The 25,117-nt window shown below is 42.3% G+C and overlaps 3 protein-coding genes across 4 annotated transcripts; 2 read left to right on the forward strand and 1 right to left on the reverse strand.

Moving 5' to 3' along the window:
* Positions 1–660: 660 nt before the first annotated feature.
* On the forward strand, positions 661–4,651 carry tmem11 (transmembrane protein 11). The gene is made up of 3 exons (XM_074695873.1): positions 661–827; positions 1,116–1,284; positions 3,192–4,651. Exons 1-3 carry the CDS (start codon positions 824–826, stop codon positions 3,706–3,708), a joined length of 690 nt encoding a protein of 229 aa, XP_074551974.1. The 5' UTR covers positions 661–823; the 3' UTR covers positions 3,709–4,651.
* Positions 4,652–6,140: 1,489 nt separating this feature from the next.
* On the forward strand, positions 6,141–9,488 carry dhrs7b (dehydrogenase/reductase (SDR family) member 7B). Its single transcript, XM_074696269.1, has 7 exons — positions 6,141–6,265; positions 6,957–7,146; positions 7,259–7,377; positions 7,563–7,773; positions 8,034–8,126; positions 8,228–8,380; positions 8,650–9,488. The coding sequence occupies exons 2-7, from the start codon at positions 6,993–6,995 to the stop codon at positions 8,853–8,855; spliced, it is 936 nt and encodes a 311-aa protein (XP_074552370.1). The 5' UTR covers positions 6,141–6,265; positions 6,957–6,992; the 3' UTR covers positions 8,856–9,488.
* An 81-nt stretch (positions 9,489–9,569) lies between these two features.
* Positions 9,570–24,896, reverse strand: cramp1 (cramped chromatin regulator homolog 1). Of its 2 annotated transcripts, none has more exons than XM_074696268.1 (20): positions 24,776–24,896; positions 22,623–22,999; positions 20,906–21,108; positions 20,635–20,788; positions 20,253–20,336; positions 20,040–20,088; positions 19,695–19,780; positions 19,047–19,170; positions 18,453–18,534; positions 17,373–18,326; positions 16,885–17,062; positions 16,511–16,683; positions 16,342–16,416; positions 16,135–16,216; positions 15,830–15,940; positions 14,030–14,184; positions 13,663–13,849; positions 13,283–13,450; positions 12,916–13,061; positions 9,570–11,263 (listed from the first exon to the last, which is right to left on the reverse strand). In XM_074696268.1, exons 2-20 carry the CDS (start codon positions 22,996–22,998, stop codon positions 11,150–11,152), a joined length of 3,501 nt encoding a protein of 1,166 aa, XP_074552369.1. In that variant the 5' UTR covers position 22,999; positions 24,776–24,896; the 3' UTR covers positions 9,570–11,149. The 2 variants fall into 2 exon arrangements, with proteins under 2 accessions (XP_074552369.1, XP_074552368.1); XM_074696267.1 differs by lacking the exon at positions 24,776–24,896 and adding an exon at positions 23,380–23,579.
* Between the last annotated feature and the right edge of the window lie 221 nt (positions 24,897–25,117).

A 25,117-nucleotide genomic window follows, 5' to 3' on the forward strand; every position in this document is an offset into this window, starting at 1 on the left:
GTTATTAGCTCTTTTTTGCGAAAAAAAAAAAAAAAAAAAACAGTAGAAGTTTAATAGCTCAATTTACATGAGGTAAGAAATAAGATTTTTTGAGTTTTTGTCTTTTGAGAAAATAGACCGCAGACAAAATTTAGAAGTTATTTAGGAAGTTAAAGACCTCTCAGTGCTGGTATTTGATCTGATTAGCTGACTTTATTAAGTCCACAGAGATTATGAATACCTTAAACTGTACATGTTTGCTGTTAAACTTAAACAAAATCATTTCTACAAAATAAACATAGAGCATCACGCAATGGAGATCACAGGCGGCTGTTCCGTTTTTCAGAGTGGATTTGGCGCTACCTAGTGGCAGTGGTTGGAATGACAAAAAATATAGCAAGATTCACTGGGAAATTAGCTTTTCATCTTCACTGTGATCTTGATTTATTAAAGTGTGATTAAATTTAAAAAAGTCTTATTCTTAATGAGATACAGAGATTGTTTACGATTTTAACAGACATGATTTCTTCAACACATTTCTGGCCAGTTGCAGGTCGAGCAATTTTCATTCACATCATTAAAAATTCAAAATGCTGTATGGATGCCATGGTCTACAATTTAGTTTACTTTGGAGGCTTCAACCATTAGACGCATCGATGCGTTATTCATTTGCCTGGAAACTGTTACAGTTGTCATTTTCAGAGCGCTTAGTTTCAGCTGATCCCACATTCTTGACCGGAGCCATTATAGTCGTTACATCCACAGCGTGTCAGGTTTCAGCACGCGGACGGGCAGCTTAAACTGGTGTAGGGGAACTCAGCGGCAGAGCGCACGAGGGCAAAATATGGGTGAGTAGCAAGGTGTCTGCAGACCAAACACAAATATTATTACAAAACTTAATGCCTAAATTACACATTGTTACATTTACATCATACTGTCAGTTGACATTGATGCATGCACTCTCCCTTCCGAATGGCTGAACTGACGTTTTGTTTGCTATATTTAGTGTATAATTTACATTACAAACATGCACGCTTGAATTCATTTGAACTGGGTTTAATTAGAGTATGCTCTGACCTCTCAAACTTGCATGGGCTATTATAAAATACGTAACGCAAGGTCTTCTGTCCGTATAGCACAATGGGAATTGCAGTCTACAATACATTTCAAGTGGCGCTCTCACTACATCGACACACTACATTACCCAGAAGTGTATGCGCTTTCATACGTCAACTGCAATCACTGTTGTATCTCCAACATGGCGTCGCTGGGAAGGAGGCGCGGTGTCCCAGTAAGCAGGGAGAGGTCAGTTACTCTACATCTTGGCTGTTAAAGCGTTTATTTTTCCTATGTTGCACAATTTTCTTGCCGTCTTCATTGAAGAGGTCTCAAACATGCGCGTCATTTGGGTTCATAGTGAAATGCCAACACGTCAAGTCTGAATTTTAACCGGTGGTTAGCTAATGTTAGCATGCTAACGTGTACAGCTAGCTCACGTTAGCAAAGAAACAAACTAGCTGCTCATGTGATGTTTTGGTTTTTTCACCTGCAGACAAATCACCTGTAGGAAAAGTTGTGTTTAGCTGTTTATCGGTGCGACGTACTCACGCTAACACATGAAACAACATCTACTGAGCTAACTGCTGTGTTTGTCGACCTTTTCTGAAAGTAGATTGCTTACAACTTAGCTTTCAGTCATCCAACTTTCCACAATGCAGCGAGTTAGCCCGTGTTATCTAACTGACGCAAAGGAACATAATGTCCGTGGCATGGTGGTCCTGAAAAAAAAAACCACCAGTAGGCGTTTTACCTTACTTTTTTGTACCCCGTGACTCGATTTTCTTGTAGCAGAGGACAGCCGCTGTGTTGTTAGCTGGTTAGTCGTTAAGGTTTGCTTGTCAACAAGAGCTGAAGGCCTCAGAGTGATGACACCGACCCCACGTTACCAAAGATATATGAGAAGTTCGAGGGAAAGCGGTAGTTTGGAGTTTTAGAATAACCTACGACATTATTTCTTTATTTAACTACGGAGGAAAGGTTAAGGCAGGTTTTAAATTTTGAAAACGTATTTTTTGCTAAATTTAGGAATTGTGTTTCAGTCTTTATTCTGGATCTGAATAGTAATAATAAAAATCACAATAAAGTATAACTTAAGCACAATCTAAAAAATGAATCCTATCAAATGTTAAGTTGCATTGTACTGTTAGAGGTCAAGCACTGAAATGCTCTACACAAGGGGAACACTCTGCACTGCACACTCATGTTATGGCTGGCAGTGTAGAGTGCCTTGTTATAACAAATCAGAGAGTGACTAAAAACAAGTTAAAAAAGGCTGAAAGTGCTGCATGCATAACAAGTTTTAGTACTCCTAAAATGATTTATCATGAAATGGGCTTCATAAAAATTTAGTAATGGGCCAGCAATCACCTAGGCCATCTACTTAAATGAACATTTAACAGACCCAAGTTAACAGTGAGAATGGATCACATACCCAATTATTGTTTTTTTCTTGGAAATTGTGATTAACTCAATACAGTTTGTGCCTTTATTTCAACTCAACTTTTATTGTCATACATTCAAACACATCCTGCATGCAGCTGAACAAATTAACATTTCTCTCAGATCAGGTGCTAGGTAGTGCAAAGACTAGTAAAGACAAAAGTAAACAAATAGTGCAAATAGAAAACAGACAAACAAAGCACATAATGACAGACTTGTAGAAAACTGCAGGGTGCAGTGCATGTAGATGTAGTTCAACAGCTTTGGAATATTAAAGTTGTTTATATGCATGAATATAGCATGAGCTCTTGGTTTATATTGCACATTAAATAACTAAAACTTATAAAGGGAGGTAGACACTGAATATGTAGGACACAAAGATAGGATATGACATAACAGTTCACGCTGTTCCTTTGAAACAACAAAAGCAATAAACTAATATATGATGATGTTGTTATAAAGTTGCTGTTGTTTTAATTGTTTAGTTATAGAACTAACTCCTAACAAACTTCAAAATTAACACAGCAACTGATACACAGACACACTATTATAAACAACGATTTGATTTCATTGTGAGACCACATGTTGAAATAACACATTCACATCACATCTCACTTATGAAGTGATGTATATTTTGGTTAACCAGCCTTTTGTTGATCAAGTCATGATTGCTTTCTCTCACTGTGTCTTGCTGTATGTCTCTCTCTGCACAGGGGAGTGATGGCGGCGACAGACTGCTACATTGTGCATGAGATCTACAATGGAGAGAATGCACAGGACCAGTTTGAGTACGAGTTGGAGCAGGCACTGGAGGCCCAGTATAAATACATTGTTATTGAGCCCACACGCATCGGAGATGAGACGGCTCGATGGATTACTGTGGGCAACTGCCTGCATAAGACGGCCGTGCTGTCAGGTGCTGCGTGCCTCCTGACGCCCCTTTCACTGCCCGTCGAATACTCGCGCTATGTAGCGCTGCCTGCCGGCGCCCTCAGCGTGGCCTGCTCTGCCCTCTACGGAATTTCATGGCAGTTTGACCCCTGCTGCAAGTACCAGGTGGAATACGACAGCCAAAAACTCTCACGGCTGCCCCTGCATACACTCACCTCCTCGACGCCTGTGGTTTTGGTACGCAGGGATGACATCCACAGAAAGAGACTCCATAACACGATAGCACTGGCTGCCCTGGCGTACTGCGCCAAGAAGATCTACGAACTCTATGCAGTATGAGTGCACTCAGAAGAGGGTTTAAAAACCAACATAAAAAGGAAAAAACAAACAAAAAAACAGAACCTATCCACCCCCAGATGTAAGAAAGTGGAAGTCCCAATAAGGCCCAGCAGTTAGCCCAACACATGTGGTGGGTGCTTCCATTTTGAACTTTGATCAGAGGGATATAGTTAAAACTAGATGGAATTGGTTTTCCCTTACGTTTCCTTTACTTCTTTGTGACATCAACAGCACACTTATCTCTGTAGTACCCTTGCGCCCCCTCCCCGAGCCCTCCACTGGCATACTTGACACTCAACGGCTAGTGCTCAAGGGTACAGCAGCAGTTCCCCTGGACTGGATGGTATTGGAGATGAAATGGACAGTCATGTTTTGAGTATGAAGCTCTCTCCCCCTTTCCCTCGTAGTTTTACTGTACCTCTTTCTTGCTGATCAGCACATCACCCTTTCATTAAACATTAGGATATTTCAAACTCACTTTCTGTATTTTATTTTACATTTTTCATTAAATGGATTCTACATAATGTCCAGAAAAGAGCAAGTAGCTGCAACTTCTTTGAGATTGTGTCTTGTTTATGTAGAATTTCTTGCTTTAAGGGTGAAAGAAAGACCTTATTTGACAACGCTGTGGCTCGATGTGCTCTTTTAAAACACTAATACAATTTGAACTCTTGGAAGTTACCATTTCAGACATGCTGCTAATAATGTATATTACATTGAAAGCAGGCCAAACCTTCAAATTTGAATCTTAAATTGAGAGATGACACAGGACGTTCTACTCTGTTGTATATGTCTATCCAATGGTGCTTGTTATGTTTTCTATAAATTTGGGGGAGTTCACGTTAATTATGAGATGATGGAAGTAAATACAGGTGAATTAAAGGATGAGTTGTGATATCACAAGAGACTACAGCAACTGAAAAATAAAATGGAATTTAGAAATTTCTTTTTTCCAATGACTTTGACAAACACTTTCATTGCTTTGATCGCAGGATTATCGATTTAGAAAGTGATAGAAGGTCTAAGCGAAGATTTTCCCAAATGAATATTTAAAATCAGTACAAAAGGGCTACATTACATGATCTTATACTGCTGCCTATGATCTTTCTGCAGTGTTGGCAGTGCAGCTTCAAGTACTGTTAGAACATTTCATTAATGAGTCTTCACATTTATTCACACCTGTCTCCTGTATTAACCTGATGGGGAACACAACTGTAAGTCACTGATCGCCATAATGTAAAAGCCTTGCCTACACTTCTCTTGTAAGAAGTATGACATGGAAAATTAATCTAGAGTGTGTTATACTCAAGGTAAAGACTTAAGTTGGTATAGTGAATATTCAACAACTGGTACTGATCATCCCCTGGCAATTACAAAAAGAATGTTTGAAAGCAATACCTTTGAAAACTAAGAGCAAGACTTGCTCAACTCTGTTGTCCACACTGTCACACTATCGCTTTGTAGTTAAAGAAAGTCAAATGCACTGATGCAGTTTCCTCTTACCAAACACATTCCTCTGTAGGATGAACTGAGGCAGCATGAACAGAGATCTGAGCTCACAGAGGAACGGCCTCACAGGCTTTACAGTTTACTGATTTTAGGCCAGAGCACTTTCATTATCTGTCAGCTGACCCACAGCTGGCTGTCAGTTATCCATATTAAGGTGGATATACTGGTCTGAGGAGTGAAGGACCTCCCTTTAACTCAATGAATGGATGTATGACAGGCCAGGTTTACAGTCACAGTAAATCTATTCAACACAGATTTATTTAAGGACACCAGGAGGAAGTCCGAAGCTTTGAGAAGTTGCTGCTCACTGTCAGACTCTCTGAGAGTGTATTCAGAATCCAAACATAAACTCATTAAAATAGACATTACTGATTAAGTTCGAAGATTCACTTTCAGCTGTTTCAACTTTTCTTATAAAAATAAACAGCATCTAAAGAAGCCAAACTTGTGGCCACATAACTTGTTCCCATAAGATATTTCAATTGTCCATACAACATAATTAACTTAAACTGTGCACACAGGATGATAGCTTGTGTGCACAAGATAATTTGTATATGAATGATACACAAAATAATAAACTTGTTACCCTTAGATTAAAACTTGCAGTGTAATATCTTGCACACAAGTTAGAATCTTGGTTTACAAAAGAGAAACTTTTACATGTAAGGACTTCAAAGGCTGCGTTTGTGCTGCAAGGCCTTCTGTTGGTTTTGGATTACTTCATTTCCCACAGTTCCGAGCGACTTGCTGCATTGGAGTGCTCCTCGGATAGTTTGTTTTTCCCGAGTTGTTTTTTTGTCCAATGTTCTTTGTATCTAAAAAATGTGGAAATTTAGTATATGACATGTCTCAACCGTTATGTTGAACTTATCAGCACGAAGCTACATGATTACAACATGCAAGTATGAGTGATATATATTTTATCCGACTATTTTGACGTCACGTGAACGCAAGACGATAAACGCACTCCTCCTACCCTTCGGTTGAGTCCGGAAGTGATCCTGGAAGAGACTCACGCTGCTGTTTGTACTTCAGGGTAGCTCTTAAGGTGAGTGTTAATCTATAACAGAAGATAAATGTCTGAATCTGAGGTTTTCATTGTGCAAAAGATAGCTACCATTAGCATTAGCAACGTTATCTACGTCACTTTTCTACGTTGTGCACGTTAAAACTCACAATGTCTCGAAAATTTAACGTCAAGCCTATACTATTTTCTGTGTTCATTTTAAGGTAAAGCTGTATATTTTGTGTTCACATATAAGTTAGGATTCAGATAAAATGTCAGTCAATGTACAAAACGCAAAAGATGAATGTGCATGCATGTAATGCTAGCTCTTTGGGGAAATATCCCCTTTGTTTTGTTCTTTTCCAGCCTGAAGCCTTCATGTTGAAACGACAACCTCCATAAAAGGTGTCCTCATATGAAAAACTGAAGAAGTGTAGAACTGAGCTTTAAATTAATATAATTCGCCTATTTCCTCTCATGCAAATCTCATCTCTTAAATGTGTTGTTGGTGCCTTCCCTATAATAATACTGGACACAACAAAGCAAAATAAACTGAGTTTACTATTACTGTTTTACTTACTACTACTCTTTCACTAGATTGCAGTAGATATTTCATTTATTTCTTTGTACATTTGCATAGTATTTATTTTTGTTTGCATTTATTATGTAAATGTTAGGGTATAGACCTTGTTTTGTCTCTGTTCAGTATTCCTCATATAGGCTTTGTCTGCAGATAGCTCCTGTGGAGTGAAGTGGGAGATTTGCAGCCATGGAACGTGTGATGGGAGGAGGAGCGCTTCAGTTGGTTTTAGCAGGTGCCGGGTTCTGGTTACTGTATAAGATCCTGGTCCGCCTCAGACCTGGCGCAGACCTCAGGGAAGCTGTAGTGGTCATCACAGGGGCCAGTTCAGGACTGGGGAAAGGTGAGCTCCCTACTTCAACCCTTAAACTGAAAATTCAAGACGCAGCAGACATTTTTGTTTCAATTGGCAAATAATGTTAACTTCATATGGAGCTCTCGTCTCTGTGTTGCAGAGTGTGTTCGGGTCTTCCACGCTGCAGGTGCTCGGTTGGTGCTGTGTGGACGAGATGCAGCTCGTCTGCAGGAGGTGGTGGAGGAGCTCACAGCCAGCTCAGCAGGCTCACAGAAGCAGGTATGTACACTGCTGATGCAGCTTATTCATTCACTCATTCTTAAAGAGAATGTTTTAAGAGATGGTAACACTGGCATCAGGTAGGTTTCTATTTGAGTCCAGAGCAATGAATGGTAATTTTTCACAGATGTCCTGCAATAAAAGGGAGGTTTAAAAGAAATGTTCTGATCTGTTTGATCATACAGACTCACACTCCAAAAACTGTGACCTTTGACCTGGCTGATTCGGCCTCAGTGGACAGAGCTGCAGAGGAGATCCTGAAATGTTATGGTCAAGTGGACGTACTCATTAATAACGCTGGAATTAGTTACCGTGGCAGCATCCTGGAAACAAACATCTCAGTTCAGCGCGATGTTATGGAGACAAATTACTTTGGACCAATCGCTCTCACTCAAGGTCAGAGCAGAGTGAGAAACATAATATTACCTCATGTTGGTTTTGCACATAGATTTATTTTCTTCTCAAATTACCTTGTAATTTATGATCAGGCAATCCCTGAAAAATATCCCCTGATAAGAACAGATTCACAGCAATGGAAAGACATAATAGAGTTAAGGAAATACAAACCTTAACTTCACAAATCCAGAGACAAAGGGATAAAAGTAGAACAAAGGCTTGAAACTGAGTTCAGTATCTCCTCTACTGTCCCTTCACAGCTCTCTTGCCCTCTATGGTCCGCCGGCGAAGCGGCCACATCGTTGTCATCAGCAGTGTCCAGGGAAAGATATCCATACCCTGCAGATCAGCCTGTAAGTTTTCCCTTATTATTCAATAAAATTAAACACTTTTTAAAATCTCTACTGATTAATGAACTTGAAGTATTACTTTAATTTACACTCTATTTAATCAGACTCAGCCTCAAAACATGCCACTCAGGCCTACTTCGACTGTTTACGAGCTGAGATGGAGCGCTACAAGATCCAGGTGACTGTCATCAGCCCAGGGTACATAAGAACCAACCTGTCGGTAAACGCAGTCACAGGAGATGGATCCAAGTATGGAGGTGAGGCGCTGGAAATAATAATAAATAATTTGTTGTTAAATAATTATTTGTAAGTTTTTATACAGAAGACGATTTCTTTTTCCACAGCTGCTGAAATAAATGCAAATGATCAAAGTGGTTTTCCTTAGACTTCAAAAACAAATCTAGTGTGTATCAAAGGGGCTAAAGGAAAAGTATGAAATAAAATAATATGTTCTAAATAGGAATGAAAGACTGACCATTGTAGCAGTTTACTGATGCTGGCTGTCTTTTGTTGACCCTTTTTTCAGTTCTGGATAAAACCACCGCATCAGGTCGTGACCCTCGTGACGTGGCTCAGGCCGTCTTAAGAGCCGTTCGTCACAGGAGCAAAGATGTCATCCTGGCAGGACCTCTGCCCACCCTGGCTGTTTACCTCCGCACTCTGTGGCCTGCTCTCTTCTTCAAACTCATGTCCTCCCGTGCACGCAAGGAGCTCAAAGCTAAAGACGAGTGATTCAGGAGACAGAAAGAGGCCAGCTCGGGAAAGGACAGAGGATCAAAGGGTGAAAGGTGCTCAGGACGCTGTAAACGAGGAGGAGGTGTGAAGAGACGCAGCTTCTCACGGGTCAAGAGACTGTTTCAAGGCTGTATGTGAAACCAGAGACTTGAGTGTCGTCACAGTACATCTGCTGTGCTTTTCATCCTTTCCACCAGTATCTTTAGATTTACTGTGTGGAATGTTTAATAAACATAAACATGTTAGTGCTTTCAGGTCGGAAAAGCACCTTTCAACCTGTATCATCAGTTTGTGCAGGTTTAGGCTGAAGAAGATAGAAGAAATCCATTTAATGTCCCATCCTACTGCAGTAAACCAAACTACTGCTCACAGGAAGGAAGTGTTTCATATGACTAGATATTTGCAGAATCAAGATAATTTCTTACGTAAGACTGAAGTCTGTCTGCTTCGTCCACATCTGTCAACTTACAAAAACCTATTAATGAAAAAAACACCAAAAAATGTGTTGTTCGTGCAAACTTCTACTGTTTCCATGTAGAAGTGATTTGTCTGATTTAATGTCTTCTCTTTGTCAGGGGACCCACTCAGAAACCTCTGGGAAAGAAAGAGACACACCTTAACTGTTGGTTATTAGCTCAAGGCTTAAAGCTCCAGTGGTAAACGTTAATTTCTAAACTGGTTTCCATCAGTGAACACAACACACGCAAACAGGTTTTATAACTATCTTTATACACAGAATAAAAACACCTCTTACAAACTGAAAACTTTAAACAGGGTTTCTCCTTTTTTAGATGTCATCTTCATTTTAATTTAAACAATTTCTGAAGTGTTAACAATAAATAGCCCAAATAACAATGTACAATATGTTACAAAAGCGCAGTGAATACTGGAATCAACATTTGTACAAATAAATCCTTCAACAACAAAAAAAGGACAAACCTGCTTCTTCTTCTGTTCTCTAGTGTGAGAAGACGAAACATTTTCAGATCAGAGGAGCTCAGAGTCAAAACCCCCTCGAGGTGCTTCAAAAAAATCCAAGGTTAAAATTCCTGTTAGTGGAATGAGAAGCAGGAGTTCTCCTTTAAATGTACACTCAGAGATGAAGTCAAACATGTTTGAGGAAAAGTTAAAAATACTGCATATTAATGATGCTGGTTGAAATCGGAGAACATGAGGATGCAATGAGTCTGGATTTCATGTGTCGCTTTCTGTCAATGACAGCTTCAATGAAACTAAAGTAGAGCATAAAGATGGAGCACTTAAAGCACCTTTAAATTTCACAGGCAAAAAAAACGTGGAAAAATATGGTAAATGCAGCGTGGGTTTTCTTTTTGACTGACCGGTTTGACATTTGATAAAAGGATCACTTCCAAACTGAAATAAGTTAAAGCAGGGCATCGGTTATGGCTTTAGTGTTTGATCTCGTCACTTCAGGCTGAGTTGTAACAAACGGACTGGAAACTTCCTGTCGCAGCCAAGAAGTACAGGAGAAAATGCTCAAGTTGGGCGTCACATTCTGGGATTCGTTCGACTCTGCAAACCATAAGTTTCTTGTCATGTTAGCAAAGAACAACGATCCCATCAACTGCTGCGAGGAACTCAAAATGTAAGTGTTCGGGCATTATCAAAAATGTTACTCAAATGCAGACGTTAAAAGCTGAACTGATTCAGAGCTCATGAAATGGAGGGCAGCAGATTTCCACTTGTACCTGACCTGCTGTGTCATGCTCCACATTCTGCAACAGAAATAAGTGAAATATAAAAAAATCCACAACATGTCTCGCTACACTCCACCTCTTTCTTGCTGCCATTATTTGAAACATCAGCCTCCAGCTGCTGTTTGCCACCAGCTGGGATCTGAACTGCACATTTTATCAGATCTACACATTTTGCGGGTTGATTCGACAGAGAAGACACACACACACACACACGCACACACACACACGCGCGCGCGCGCACACACAGAGCAGAAAGAGACACAGATCAGTTGAAATATTTTGTTCAGATATGGCGTAGTATTTCCTTTACATGAGGTTGTGTTTTGTAAACGCAGTTATTTTCTGAAGTGTTTGTCTTTTAAAGGGTTTTTCACCTTAAAGAAACAGTTCAGCAAAACCAAATGTTTTCAAACTCTCCTTGAACAATCATCAAGGTTCTCCATTATTATTGCACTTTAACAAACAGGGCAGGGATGGCTTCAGGGGGCTTCTGTCCACAGAGTGGTGACAGTCCGAGCAAAGAGAAGGAACCTCCAGACGGATGCTGGTTGGTGAATCCGGGTTGTTTCCTCCTCAGGGCGGGGGGATGGAGGGCTCTGTCACAGCTAGCTCCTGAGCCAGGTCATTGAAGCGAGCGATGTAGTCCACACTGCTCTCACTCATCATACAAGCCAGCTGAGAGTCCATCTGTAAGAACACACAAAGACATTCAGATGTAGAGAGCTGGAGGAGCCATGAAACCTGCTCACTTCTGATTTGAATCAACATGCAGAAGATGTAGCTTCAAATGTGTCCAAACAGGCGGTGTGGATCAATCTCTTCATAAACATCTGAGTAAGAAATGAAACATGCATATTTCCAGAGTACAAAAATAATCCAAGTTTCACAGATTAAAGGTCTCATATTCTGCAAAAATCACTTTATTAAGTCTGTTAGTGAAATTTGTGGGTCTTTGGCTTTCCTTCCATCCCACAAAATGTGATATTTGATGACAAAACCTGTACTTAGCAGTGCTTGTGAATGTAAAATCCTGACCTAAAACAAGCTGTTTGGATTTTGGGGATTTGCTGATGTCAGTGATTTCCTTTTTTGACCAATCAGGAGCAAGTCTGACCTGATTGGTCCACCGAAAGCAGAAACCCCCGAACCCCCTCCCCACCCACTCCCCTCCCCGCTGCTGGAGAGAAATCTCTCCAGCAGCGGGGAGTTAAAGAGCCTTCACTGCTTTGTTTTTGGCTGTTAAGAGCCACATAGTTCCATGCACAAGCTTCCCATCTCGGAAGAAGACAAGACTAAGTGGCTAGAGTTCATTTATCAAGGACATGTACCAGCTACACTCAGTAAAACTGTGCATGTGTGTGCTAGTCACTTCACGGCCCACTGCTTTTCCAACTTTGGACAGTACAACAGAGGGCTAGTGAATAGACTGGTCCTGAATCCAGGCGCATTACCTACCATCCGCCGACAAAATGGAAATGTGAGTATTTTAAATGCTGTGTGCTGTGGAGCAGATGTAAGAGCTTTTCCCCTGTGTCCCCCTGTCTCTGTGTTAGCTTCAGGATGCTAACTTTAGCTGTGGTTAGCCTGTTGTTTTAGCCTGCAATGTTATGGTAAACGAGCTTTGCTGTTTTCCTAACATTGTGTACTTGGAGCTCGTGGCGCCACTCTCAGTGAGAGTGAGAGCGGGCGGTATCAGCGGTGGCTAGGGATGGGTACCTTTAACATTTGAAACGATACGGTACCGATGCCCGGTACCTGGCAATCAGTATCGGTACTCAACGGTACCAATTTTTGGTACTTTTTTGTGCTTATGTGGTAAAAAATATCAATTTGTTTAGTAACAATAACAAAATATTAAAAAATCAACTTAACATACTTATTCTTCAGTATATAACCTTAAAATGCTGTGTTCCTGTCCACCATGGAAAACTGCCTTCTCATCCACGCCCTCACAGTCACAAAGACGCATCTAGGTACCTAAACATGGTACCTTTTGATTTTACATGAATTGGTACTCGGTACTTTGGACAGAGTTCGATCAGTACATATAAAAGTACCTGATTCAGTACCCATCCCTAGCAGTGGCTCGTTTACTTATGAAGGCCACGCCCACTAAATCAGACCATTCTGAACGGAGGGGCTATGAGAGCCTGGAAACAATGCTGCTGTGCTTGATTTATTGGCTTTTTGGACCAAAACATGTGACTACCATTTCATGAAGACATCAATGATCCTTATTAAACTGTAGAAAAGGAGCAGAATACGGGACCTTAAAAAGAAAAAGTGAGAATAAAAACTGCAGATTCCTAGAAAACAAATGACAGTTTTCCCAGTCGTACCTCTGCCACATCAGGAAGGCCACGGGACTGAAAGGAGTCATGGGAGTTGCAGTCCAGAAGGCTTGGACCAAGCAGAGCTGTGCCACTGGAGGGGCCAGAGGGGGTGAGGGTGGTTCGCCTGCTCTTATCAGGAGAGACCATGCTGGCTGTGAGGAACAGAGACAGAAACAGAAAGAGTGAATGAAACTGACAGAACACACCAAAACAAAGTCAACCTCCTGGGACATCACTGCAGGAGAAGAGTCTGCAGCTGTGTTGGTGTTATGTGTCAAAAGAGAATCAGGATCTTTAGGTTTTTTTTTATCAATTAGTGACTGAATATTCTGTATTTTTATTGTGTATATTTATTAGAAGCAGGGAGACTCACAGAGGAGGCATCCTAGCGTGGAATCAGAGGAGTCGCTGGGGTACCACTGAGGGTCGTGGCTGGGTGAGGGGATCCAGCCTCGGGATGGGCTGACTGAAGGAGACGAGGATAAGAGTTTGGAGCCGTCGTTGTTGCTCAGTTTAGCCGGAGAGAGCACGGCCTCCTCACCTGGAGACAACAACAATTCATCCCATGAGTTCAGAGAGCTCCATGTCAGCGTATATTCTTCAACAAAGTTGTCACATACTATGAAACCACCTGACATGCAGCACGACCTCTCACACGACACAATGTGACCACATCAATCAACAGTCTTTCCAACATTCTAATCTAGTGCTTCACATTTCCACATGAGCTTTAGAGGATGGATAGGAACACACCGTAATGAGCAGAGTTGATGGCAAGCTCGATGATAGAGTCACTGATGTGTGTCTGAGGCTCTCCAGGGGCCAGAGCCTCTTCAGGCGGCCCTGGGAGAGAGATGTCGAGGAGCGAGGCAACACTTGGTGGGGAGAGGAGAGAGTCGCCACCTCCGGTCACCTCAGGAGACGGAGGGGGAACGCCATTCTGCGAACAAACAAGTTCAACAATTTAACTGGAGCCGTCGTTCTGTTATCTGAGGTTTTAATTTCTCAGCAGAGATGAGTAACAGGTTAACCTGATGAAGATGGACAGCAGGATGCTTCACATAAACACTTCTGCATGATGTTGTACGTGTGTATGTGAGTGTGTCACAGCGTGGCTGACCTCAGGGATGTGCTGGATGAGTTGAGGGTCCGGCTCAGCGTCGACATTGGGAGTGGAGGGGAGCAGGTCACTGTTCTCCACGGAGGAAGAGTTGGGCTCTCGACGAGGGCTGCTGGGGATGATACCTGCAGATTTGGCTGCCAGGTCGATGGCACCTGAAAGAAAATCAACAATTTAGAAACTCAGAGCATTTCTCACATCAGTAATGACCTTATGAATTTTATAAAGGTCAACTGGCTTGTCGTGGTTGGAAACCTTACCAAAAAATTTAACTTGAATAATGACATAAAAACACAAAACAGCTTGTTTTGATCTGGGTCTTCTGACTTTAACTCTTTCAAACTTTTATAATCAGCTGTAGATCAAAATCCTCCAGACAGCAGCAGTATTTATGTTTGCGTCCCAACATGTTTTTGGACAACTTCAGAGGCATCTTTGTCCTTTCTTAAAGGCTGACCTTGTATCATGTTTACTGAAGGATTTATTTTAGTCCATTTATTTATTCATTAATATAAACTCTAATCTTTTTTAATATTTAATCTGTTTTCATATTATTTGTCTGTGTGTTGCTCTTATTATTAGTATTTAAAGCACAGTCTGCTATAATCCATCAGCCCCTTGTAACAAAAAACAATAAGGCGTTTGTTTGATTGATTGGATTGTTTTTTGTTTTACTGCTGCACCAAAAAAATCTCCCACAAAACCATAGAAACTAAGTGACAGTTTTTCAGTAATGAAACAAATATTTTATGTTTTGAAACTGGAACTCAATGTGGAGTTTTAATCCAGGGGAGGTTTAAGGCCATGTCCACACGTAGCCAGGTATTTTCAAAAACGAGTATTCCCCCCTCGTTCATTTAAAAAAATACTTTAATCCACACGCAGTGGGTAAATCCGCCAGTGAGTGTGGCTCGAGGCATGCCAAACCCATAATGATCATCGTTTTCAAGACTTAAACCTGTGCCAGCCAATCAGAATGAGCCCCCATCGTTCAGCTAGGGATGGGTACCACATTAGGTACTTTTATTGGTACCTACTGAGTTTTGTCAAATCTGTCAAGATTCACGTAAAATCAAAAGGTACCATGTTTAGGTACATAAATGCATCCTTGTGACTGTGAGGGAGTAGAAGCGTAGGAGATTTTCCATGCTGAACATGAACACAGCACTGCAAGGTTATACAAATATGTTAAATAAAAAAAAGAGTTTTAATGTTAGACCAAATTGATATTTTTTACCACATGAACACAAAGAAAGTACTGAAAATTGGTACCGATTGCCAGGTACTGGGCATCTGTACCGTATCATTTCAAATGTGAAAGATACCCATCCCTACATTCAGCTGTGACGTTTGGAAACCAAAAACTCCATTTACCAGCGTCCACAAATCTTCACTTTGGTTTTTAGAAAACATTGTTTTTAGTGACGTAAAGCTGCGGTTTTGTGTGGATGACAGGACTGAACGTACAAAAATATATGCAGTTTCCCAAATACCTGGCTACGTGTGGACATGGCCTAAGACAAATGTGAATCAACAGAGGGACAAATACTCCTCAGGGATAGCACTGGAGGTGTGACAGATCTCTAAAAGATACTTTCCTCTTTTGTTTTTGTTTTGTTGATTTCATGAGAAAAGAAAAATGTCATAAATCATCTGTTTTTAAAACAAGATGACAAACAGAAACCAAATGTCAAACCTTACACCCTGACTCAGAAGTTCAACACATCAACATTAGTCACACAACCCAGCAAAAAAGAGTCATAACTTAAAAAAAAAGGTTTTTAAAAAAGCAACACATACTGGAGAGCTGATTGGCTGCAGCAGAGCTACTTGCAGCAGGGGCAGTTTTGGACAGGAGGGGGCGGGTGGGAGGAGCCAGGCGAGTGTGGATTGGCCGGAAAGATCCAGTTCCTGAGGGAAGAAACAGGAAGTGAGACAGAAAGATAAGCAGAGCTGTTATTGACATAGAAAACAATCATTTAGTTATGCACAAAGAGCAGATTGGAGTTTATGTTTCCAGGGGTGACATGTGCATAGGCCAAAGAAACACTTGATCTATCAGATTTATAACTTCACTCTGAGCTGACATTAAACTGGAGGAGTACCTGTGGCTGAGGAGTTGGAGAGGATGGAGAAAGAGCAGACGTGCTGAGGAGTATCTCCTGTAGTTCGGGGTAGGAGTGTTCGCTGTGGAGCAGAAAGAGGAGACACAGGTTAACTCACAGGTCACAGACAAGACTCTGAGAAGGCACACATTTATCAGCTGAGTATCAGAAACAGAGTGAAGTTTTTAAGTCCTTGTCTTCTCTTACTTGGACTACAAGTGGTTTCCGAAGTTGTCGGTTTCGAGGTTTTCTTTGCCTGGAGAGGAAAAGATCTGACTGCATCTGCAAGGACAGAGAATCATTTCACTCATACCTGTGCATTGCACGCTAGCTGAGGCTTTGAATGTGCGGTAAAAACAAAGTGTCGCTGTCTTACACTGATGGAGTCGAGCTGCTGTCTGAAGGCCAGCTCTGCCTCCTTGTTGGGGGAAAACATTCTGTTGTGTCTGGAGCTGTTGGGGGGCAGCGTGGTGGGGACTGCAAACACACCGCCTTCTGATTCACTGCCCGCCGATGACCCCAGCAGGGAGCGAGGGAGGTTTCGTCCACCTGAAGAACACAGGAACAAGATGGATGTGTCGTGTTTAGACGGCTATTGTGAGAGAAAACGTTTGATGTCTTTAAACAGCAAACACGTCCTTTAAACAAAGAGCAACGATGAACTGTTTCACCTCGTAACACACCAGACACACTGAACAACAGTCATAAAAAAACAAACGGGTTAACAGATGAACAGAATGTGAGAGATACCAGAGGCTCCGGCGTTGGGCAGGTGTATTCTGGCCCCCCTGAGGGAAGCCGGCTGTCGGCCACAGTTGGGGCTGCGAATGCCTGCTATGGGGCCCTTCCCTGGAGGTGTGAGGGCCTGGCTCTGCTCCTCTTGCTGGGTCTTCAGTGGGGATGTGGCTGTGGAGCAGAGCTCTGGAGCCTGGAGAGGAGGACAAGATACCAAAACAATGAGCTTTAAAGTGAGACCTCTAAGGAGCACTTTGAACATACGTAAATCCAATTAACTAAGAGAAAAATGAATATGACATTTTGCCCTTTTCAAGTAAAAACCCAAACCTCCTTATTTCAAACCATCATCTATCTGGGGGGATTTTTATGGATGTATCCTGCAAACTGTTGTGATTGAGGGACACTTTAAAACAGCATTTTCTTAAAGCTGCTTCCTTCATTAGTAATGTTGTGTTTGAATAAACCTAAAATCCAGCAGAGCAGTGAAAGTTGATCCCTACCAGTGGTTTAGGGTTGACCTCGGTGGCGACCAGCTTCAGCAGGCAGCGCAGAACCCGGTTAGTCCGATGTGGTTTTGGCTGTGTGAAGGTTTGTCCGTCCTCCTGGTTGTTTGTTCCAGGCTGCCACTCGTACTCCAGCTGCAGCTTTCCAGGCTTCCCAAACATCAGGTAGAGCTCAGCGAGAGTGACATTCTCTGCATCCCGGACGCTCCAGCCCTCCTCTCTGATCTGCTCCACTGCCCTTTCTTTAACAAGGGGTGCTGAGCTCTGTGATAGCCCCTCCTCTGAGCCTCCAACTGCTGCAGGTTTGGCTGGAGGCGTCTGGTTGGTCTCTGGGGAGGACGTGCTGGTGTTGTTCTCCTCTTTGCACTGCTCTGATGATGCTTCTGAGCCACTACACATGTTCTCTACGCTCCTGGCTGCTGTTGAACACCCACTGGTTTCCCCCTCAGTCAAAGTTTTGCCTCCTTCAGGAGGCCCCAAACTGGGACCCTCTTCAGTGGGAGCCACAACGTGCTGAGAGGAAACAGGGAGAGACACAGATGAAGGTCGCTTTTCCTCTGGCTTTGAAGCACCATCTTGTGGAGGCTCAGAGTTAAGGGTCTCAGTCCGGCGACCATCACCTAACACAGTCACTGAAGCACCACCACCAGCAGTTGCTGCACCAGGGCCTCCTCGTCCAGCTTTGGTCCCAGTCCGAAGTGCTGGAGCCGAGTGGATACCTAGAATCTGAGCTGCTGGCAGTTCCTTTGCATTAGGTCGGTTCTTGCCGCTCTCCAGCCAGTGTACAGTACAAGACGCCTTGGAGTGAACCACACGAGCCACACCGGGTAGTGTGGTCAAAGTGCTGCTCTCAGCAGGGAAAAGGAAGAGCTCCTCCTGCTGGGATTTGCTAGGAGAAACCGCAGTGGACTGACCTGTCTCCAGGGCCTCCCTCTCCATGAGACTCTTCAGCTGAAGGGTCAGAGTCAAGGACTCAAACAGAGAGGGTGGGTCAGTGTGTGAAGCTGAAAACACACACCATAAGTAACTGGTCACGCATGAATGTTTCATGGCTCTGTTTGATGTTTGAAAGGATACGATTCGCTGGTCGTGGTACGCCCACTTCTGTTTCAGATACTCGATGAGGCTGGAGACTTTCCTGTGGAGCTCAACCACCATCCTGCAGCACAAAAGACACAAAAAGAGAACATTTTGAATTTGTGAGCTGCTGTGATATCTTGTTTTCAAGCACCCAACACATTCTGCATTTCCAAAAAATGAAGGACAGCAGTTGCTCAACTTTAAATTTGCCATTCATACACTCAGAGTTCTTTGAAACAAGATTTATTTGTTCTCTATTGTTTGCTTTATTTGATCAAAAGGACAAATGTTTCCGAAGGTTTCCCATGACAAAAATAGGCTTGTAGTGCAACTCTGAAAGAACGCAGCTGAGGCAGAAATGAAGCTTTCAAATAAGCAGAATGCAAAGACGGGAACAAATAAAAGAGCAAAGATTGTTATATGAGTTACTGAAAGATTTGACACACACAAAAAAAATATTTCAATTCATTACGATACAGCTTCAAACATCTGCACTACAGCTCATCATTAACACAACCTTGAAATGCTAACAAGAGATGCTTCAACAGTAATCGACCTTTTCCCGATGGTTACTTAGTGGGCATATCTGACCTGAGGCGAGGGTTGTGGGCCAGGCTCTGCACTCGGGCCCAGGAGTGGTTGCTGCGCGGCTGGAGCTCTACGGCTACCCTTAATGGGAGACGCACCGGCTTCTGGTCCTCCTCGTCACTCACTCCTGCAGGGGGCACAAGACACAGAGCACATGAAGCCTAGAGTCAGGTTCAGTAGAAAAGTTATAATTTGATAAAAATTAAATCAAATAATCTTAACTGGTGCAAAGAAAGTGAATCTTTTACAAAGTTTAATGCTTCTAATGATGATTAGCAGCAGAAGGACAGTAATCAGTAGAAATGAAGGAGATGTGAAGCAGAAACACACAGAAGCACTGATTCTGATTACACGCTATGATGGAAAGAGGAGTGATGGTTTTGGTTCATTATTTTCTGTCTTTAATTAAAATCATGTCTTTGCAGCTTTTTGTTTTTGATAAGAGGCGTATTATGGCAGCTCCTGCTCCTCCTCCTCACTTCTCCCATAAAGTAACCATAGAAACATCTCAAGCCCACATGCTGCCATTGTTATTGCCAAAGCCCCGCCCACACAAACCCTGCGCCTCATCAGCCCCACTGTTTCTAAACTCAGCTCTGATGTTTGTTTACTTTATACAGCATGTAAAGTGCATGTTGATGGTCTGCTCACCATCTGGGTCACAGAGTTTCTTCAGCGCGCGGCACATCGGCGCTTTGATTCGTAGGTTCCTTCCTTTGGAGCGAACAGTTGTGGCCCTGGACACACAGACACAACATGAGTGAGCTCTGTAGTTACAGTCATTCAGGATCACTTAAATCACACAGGAAGAAGAAGGATCTCTGTATAACATTGGCTATAGAGGTGTTTTCATGAATGTGATCTTTACAATCAAAAAGCTGATTTTATGATGTCAGAAGTCTGCATTAAAATTCCTTATTGTCGCAATTTGATAAAAAAAAACTGGAAATAGTGGGAGTGTCAAGAGCATTTACTTCTGTGTAACTATCCACCTACCCTTGCTGGATGAGTTCATTGAGCTTTGCCACGTTCTTATCATCCATTACTGTCAGAGACAAAACACAAAACCACAGATGTTCACAACATCATCTCTCAAGAGCAGCTGCCCCCTGATGGCCAGGAGCACACACACTTTAATCACATCCCTTGTGTCCTGAACTAAGATGACATGACATGCATAGGAAAAACACATGCAGGATCTTTACTTACATCCTCCAACTTTTTTGCGGAGCTCAGCGTAGCAGATGAGACCGTAGAGCTCTTGAGAGGATTTCTTGAGAGCTCTGGAGTACACTGTGATGAGAAAAAATGGTTTAAGTCTCAATATAGCTGCAGGAGGCAATGTGAAGATGAAGCAACAGAGACAAGGTGGGATTTTAGTACAGGGAAAAAGCTCAAGTTTCACTGCAGTGATTTTCAAGCATATGTTTGGGGACAAAAGTTCCCAGCCTAACACAAAAGACAGAATATTTCAGTAGTTATGAATAACCAGGTGTTGCCCTTGATATCTTTGAAACCAATACAAGAAAATATTCCTGCACTCCCCATTTTCCCGCGACATGTATCAGAGTTCCTCTTAAAAGCAGCTCACCACTAGCAAAGTCGATGTGTTTGGAGATCTTGTGCCAGGTCCGGTAGTAAAAATGTCGGACCTGCTCCTTGTTCTTCACCATGTTGGCTGGTTTGCCTCTTTTCTTGTACTTCATTGCAATGTTGTTCTGAATGGCTTCGAAATCCTTCCCATGCTGCAGAAAAAAAGTAGACATGCATATGAGACGACAGCAGATACTACAGAAGACATTCAATAAATGTCTTGGTAAGTCGCACAAGCCTATCGCAATTTATTTGGACCTGTCTCTCACCTCATAGAGTCCCTCAAAAAAGCTGTTTTTGTCCTCAGCGCTCCAAGACTCCCACTGTCGACGAGCCCTCTTCTGGTTTCCCGCTTGTTCCTCCTTCTCGGCGGACCCCTGCCCCTTCGAGGTCTTTGACACTCCTCCTGCTGAGCCAACTACTGGCCCAGACTGTCCCACAGTCCCCTGGGAGGAAGAGCCGTTTTCTGCTCCTGTAATACACAAGAGAGAGTGCAGCCACAAATCCATCAGTCATCACGCTGTTGGAGGAAAAACACTGTGAATATAACACAGCAGAGCCAAATGTATTGTGTGATTCCTCTGGTTGATTTGTTAAACATGGAGGAAAAAAACAACTATAGTTCTGAGGTGTGTGGTGTTTAAATACATGCAGACACGCTCAATGCTTTCACCCTGCAGAACCTGCAGAGCTTCCCTTTCTGCGGTTTAGCTCTGGCAAGAAGGCAGGAAAAGCAATCAGTCCACAGTACCACAGTCCAAAACCCACTGGTGGTGGGCTCCAATGGCCGAGCTCCCTCCAGCACAGAGCACAAAGCCAGCACGCATTAACACAAGCACAGAGGCTGGTGCTGTTGCAACTGTAGATTTTCAGCCAAAATGGGTGTTCATTTACAGATGCAAATGTGTGTGGCTGCCCACAGGATGGGACATACAAGTGTCTCTATCAAAATAGATGTGGACCGATATAGCATGCTATCAAAACACTCTGCCAATCTAAATATAAATTTGATGAAACAATTGCAGACTTTTTCTCTCCCCAACAACAACAAATCTGTCAGACTTCACAAATTCTTTGAGAGCCTCTGAATGTTCTGCTCCTCGAGACTCAAGTCTAAAAAGACATTTTTTATGTTATAATAACAGAATATTCACACACATCAGCGGCGAGTTATCCTTCATTTTTTGTGAGAATAACTGAGTGAGGGAATGCGGGTTTATGGTTGGGGGTGTGATGCTTGAGTTTCAGACTTACAAACAAGCAGAGGGCATCTCAGTAAACAGGTCAGGCAGGTGGACTAAACAATACCTCATTTACAGTGATACCAGGCAGATCCTAATCTGTGTTAAGCATGTTTTAATCGGGAACAACTTGAAAAAATCCTTAGGTCAGGGGTTGCTTGGAAACCCACTTTAACTACTACATCTCACCAGTGACGAGAAATGAATGTAATGCACAGAGGTTCTGGCAAGTTTGGGTCAAATGAAAGTTTTTTGGGGGTGGAAAATTAATAAATGTAATTGCGTTAATGAATCAATTGATTTTGAGCAAAGAACCGAGAGAGCTTCATGCCTTTTCCTCATTCCCCCGGAAAACAAACTGCAAGCAGCGTCTCTGTCTTGTTATTTCTGTGCAGGTATCCTAGACCCTGATATTTCTTCCCCATACATTATAAAAACAGTCAAAACTACTTTGCACTTATGAAATTGTTTTCACGTGTCTATTAAAAGTCAGATGTCAGTCTTATTTCAATGTAAGTTTTAATAGTGACTCTACACCCACACTGTTTACAGGATGGTGTAATAACTCAGGCAGGAGCAGCCTGGGTACAAGCAGTCAGCAGCCCAGAGGGAACACACAGCAACAAAAACACCAGTGTGCCCACCATCACAGATAAACAGACACAGTGACACAGTTACATCTGTGATCGGACCCCTGCTTATCCCACCCATGCACACTTTTTCCTGGACTGGTCACCTACTGTACCTTTCGATTTTGCCCCGCCATGTCCATTGATGGCCGAGCCGATTGAATCCTTCCGGATCCGTTTGCTCGGAGGTCGAACGCTGGATCGCAGAAAATGATGCTGGTCCTGGCACTGAGGGGCGGCCTCCACTGAGGTCTGAGGATGCTGGGTCGAGCCCAGAACGGCTCGGTTCGGTGGAGAGGCGGGGAGGACCGGAGCTGTACCGGGGCTGAGAGCCGTGGCTGATGGATTAAGAATCTCCACTCCGTCGTCTCCCTTTGTACTGCGCTCCTCGCTCGCCTGCTCTCCGCTCTCCTCCTCGTCGCAACCTTCGGGCTTTTTGGACGGATTCCTCCTCCCATCGACACCGATCCCCTCCCTGGAGCCCAGTGTCATGCTGCCAAAACACATTCAGGGACAAATTGTCACATTAGGAGCAAAGCGGTGTGCAAAATTAACTTCTAAAGACGACGTTCACTGTCTCTCAACATGGCCGCCGCTGTTTGTTTCAAATCCCCTCTCCAGTCCCGACAAAACAACACCAAATATTTCAATTTTACATCTTCATTTAAATTAGATTCAACAACTGAAACAGTTGAGTAACTGACAGCAGTGTCCTACGAACAACCTTTCCGCTCAAAGAGGCATTTTTTAGGTTGTATTTCAACTAAATTCAAATGCGAGCGCTTTTCAGTTTAGCGCCCTGCAGAAACGACAACGAAACCCCTCGGTGCATTCGACCTCTAAAGAAAGTGTTTATTTCAAATATTATTTTACCCATTTTCATGCTCTTCGGTACCGGGCGATGTCTTCTTTCTTTTCACCATGAGTCCGACCGGTTATATCGACAAATACTGACCAAACTGAGCATAATAAAACCGATAGCGATCCCTCCGCTTTCTGCCCTCTTCTTGCTCTGCTTCGACTGAAGCTGAACTCTCTGCGCAGTTCAACTGTTTTCTATCAGCACAAAACATTACTCTACAACTTAGAAACAAGGAATAAAACCATTAAACCTATGTTGGTTTACAGATATTTCCCACATGAATAACAGAGGTTATAGCCGTATTTTATGTTGGATTATCTCATACGAGCCGATAATCACTCTCAGTTGTATTAACCTGTATGCAAGTGAACTTTGCTTGTCCCTACGTCACCATCGCATGCAGAATTGATGTCTATAAAACTATATCTTTCATAAATATCCTGCCACAGTGAGGCTTTACAACAAATCTCCATTTGCTAACATTACTAAAACACCATGCAAACAATTTATCATACATCATCATCACTACAATCAGGCTTTGTGTATTCACTGTACGTCAAAGCCAGACAGTGCAACATTGTATTATATGTTTTGATAAATTCACATCAAAGGAATACAAACAAAAATTAGATCCCCTATCACACATTGTTTGTTGTTGTTGGAATAATCAGGAAGACGGTACTGCAAATAGGTGATAGAAAGAAACTGCTAAACAAAGAAAGACCTAGAAAACAAATCATTTGGAAGCTTGATTAAAACAAAGAAGACCAATGACCCCCATCTATCTGCATTCACACAACCGATTTTGTCAAGCTAGCTCTCAGAGGTCAGGCAAATTTAAAGGCTGCAAGATACAATCTATCTAACAAAAGTTATACAGGAAAATACTGATAAAGATAATTCTTACTTGTCTCAAATCGAATGATAATCAACATTTAACTGTAATGGAAATATGTTAATGCCAATACATTATGACAAACAGTGTCTGTGTGTTGTTTTAATCTAAATTTGAACTTGCAGTACAATCTTACAGACACATAATAAAAACACAAACTGCTTTATAACCGTACGTACTTTACTACCCTGTAATGCTTCAGTACTAAAAGCTTAATAATAAAACAGTATACTAGTTGCTAAAGCTACTGTACGTGGAACGTACATGCAGTGTATTGCAAGTTAGAGCTAATTTGTAGTAAAAGCTATGGTCAACTTTGTTATTACAAGCTGTCCAGGGATGCAACAGACTTCTTCATACATAACGTGGGACCTAGCTTAGCCCCTTTTCTAGGCTAACAACCGCTATCGCTGTTTTAGCCAAATAAACAAAAACAGCACTTATTACAACAGAATATAGTGGATCGGGTTCATTTTGATATGTCTAAAATGTTGTCAAAGTTTATAAATTACCTGCAGTTCAGTCCAAAATGTGGTATTCCTAAACGAGAGACAGGCTAGCATTGCTCGCTAACTGTAGCCTGTAACTGATGACAGCTCCAGCAGTTCGATTGTCCACGCGCTCAGTCACGCCTACTACAACTAGAAAACAAATCATTTGATTGGTCGGAAGTACACGAGGACGACGGTTAAATTTGACTGACAAAAATTTTCGCCAATCACAAGAGCGAGAACTCATGCGAGGGACCAATGAATGTTCTCTTCCTGTCATGCTGTACAAGTTTCCTGATATACATATTTTCAAAGTACTGGGCAGATTTTCCTCCTAGGTTAGAAAAGATATTTCTAACATTA

Source organism: Halichoeres trimaculatus, unplaced genomic scaffold, assembly GCF_033239565.1.
Source record: "Halichoeres trimaculatus isolate MK-OKI-2021-1 unplaced genomic scaffold, fHalTri1.1 fHalTri1_scaffold_20, whole genome shotgun sequence".
NCBI lineage: Eukaryota > Metazoa > Chordata > Actinopteri > Labriformes > Labridae > Halichoeres > Halichoeres trimaculatus.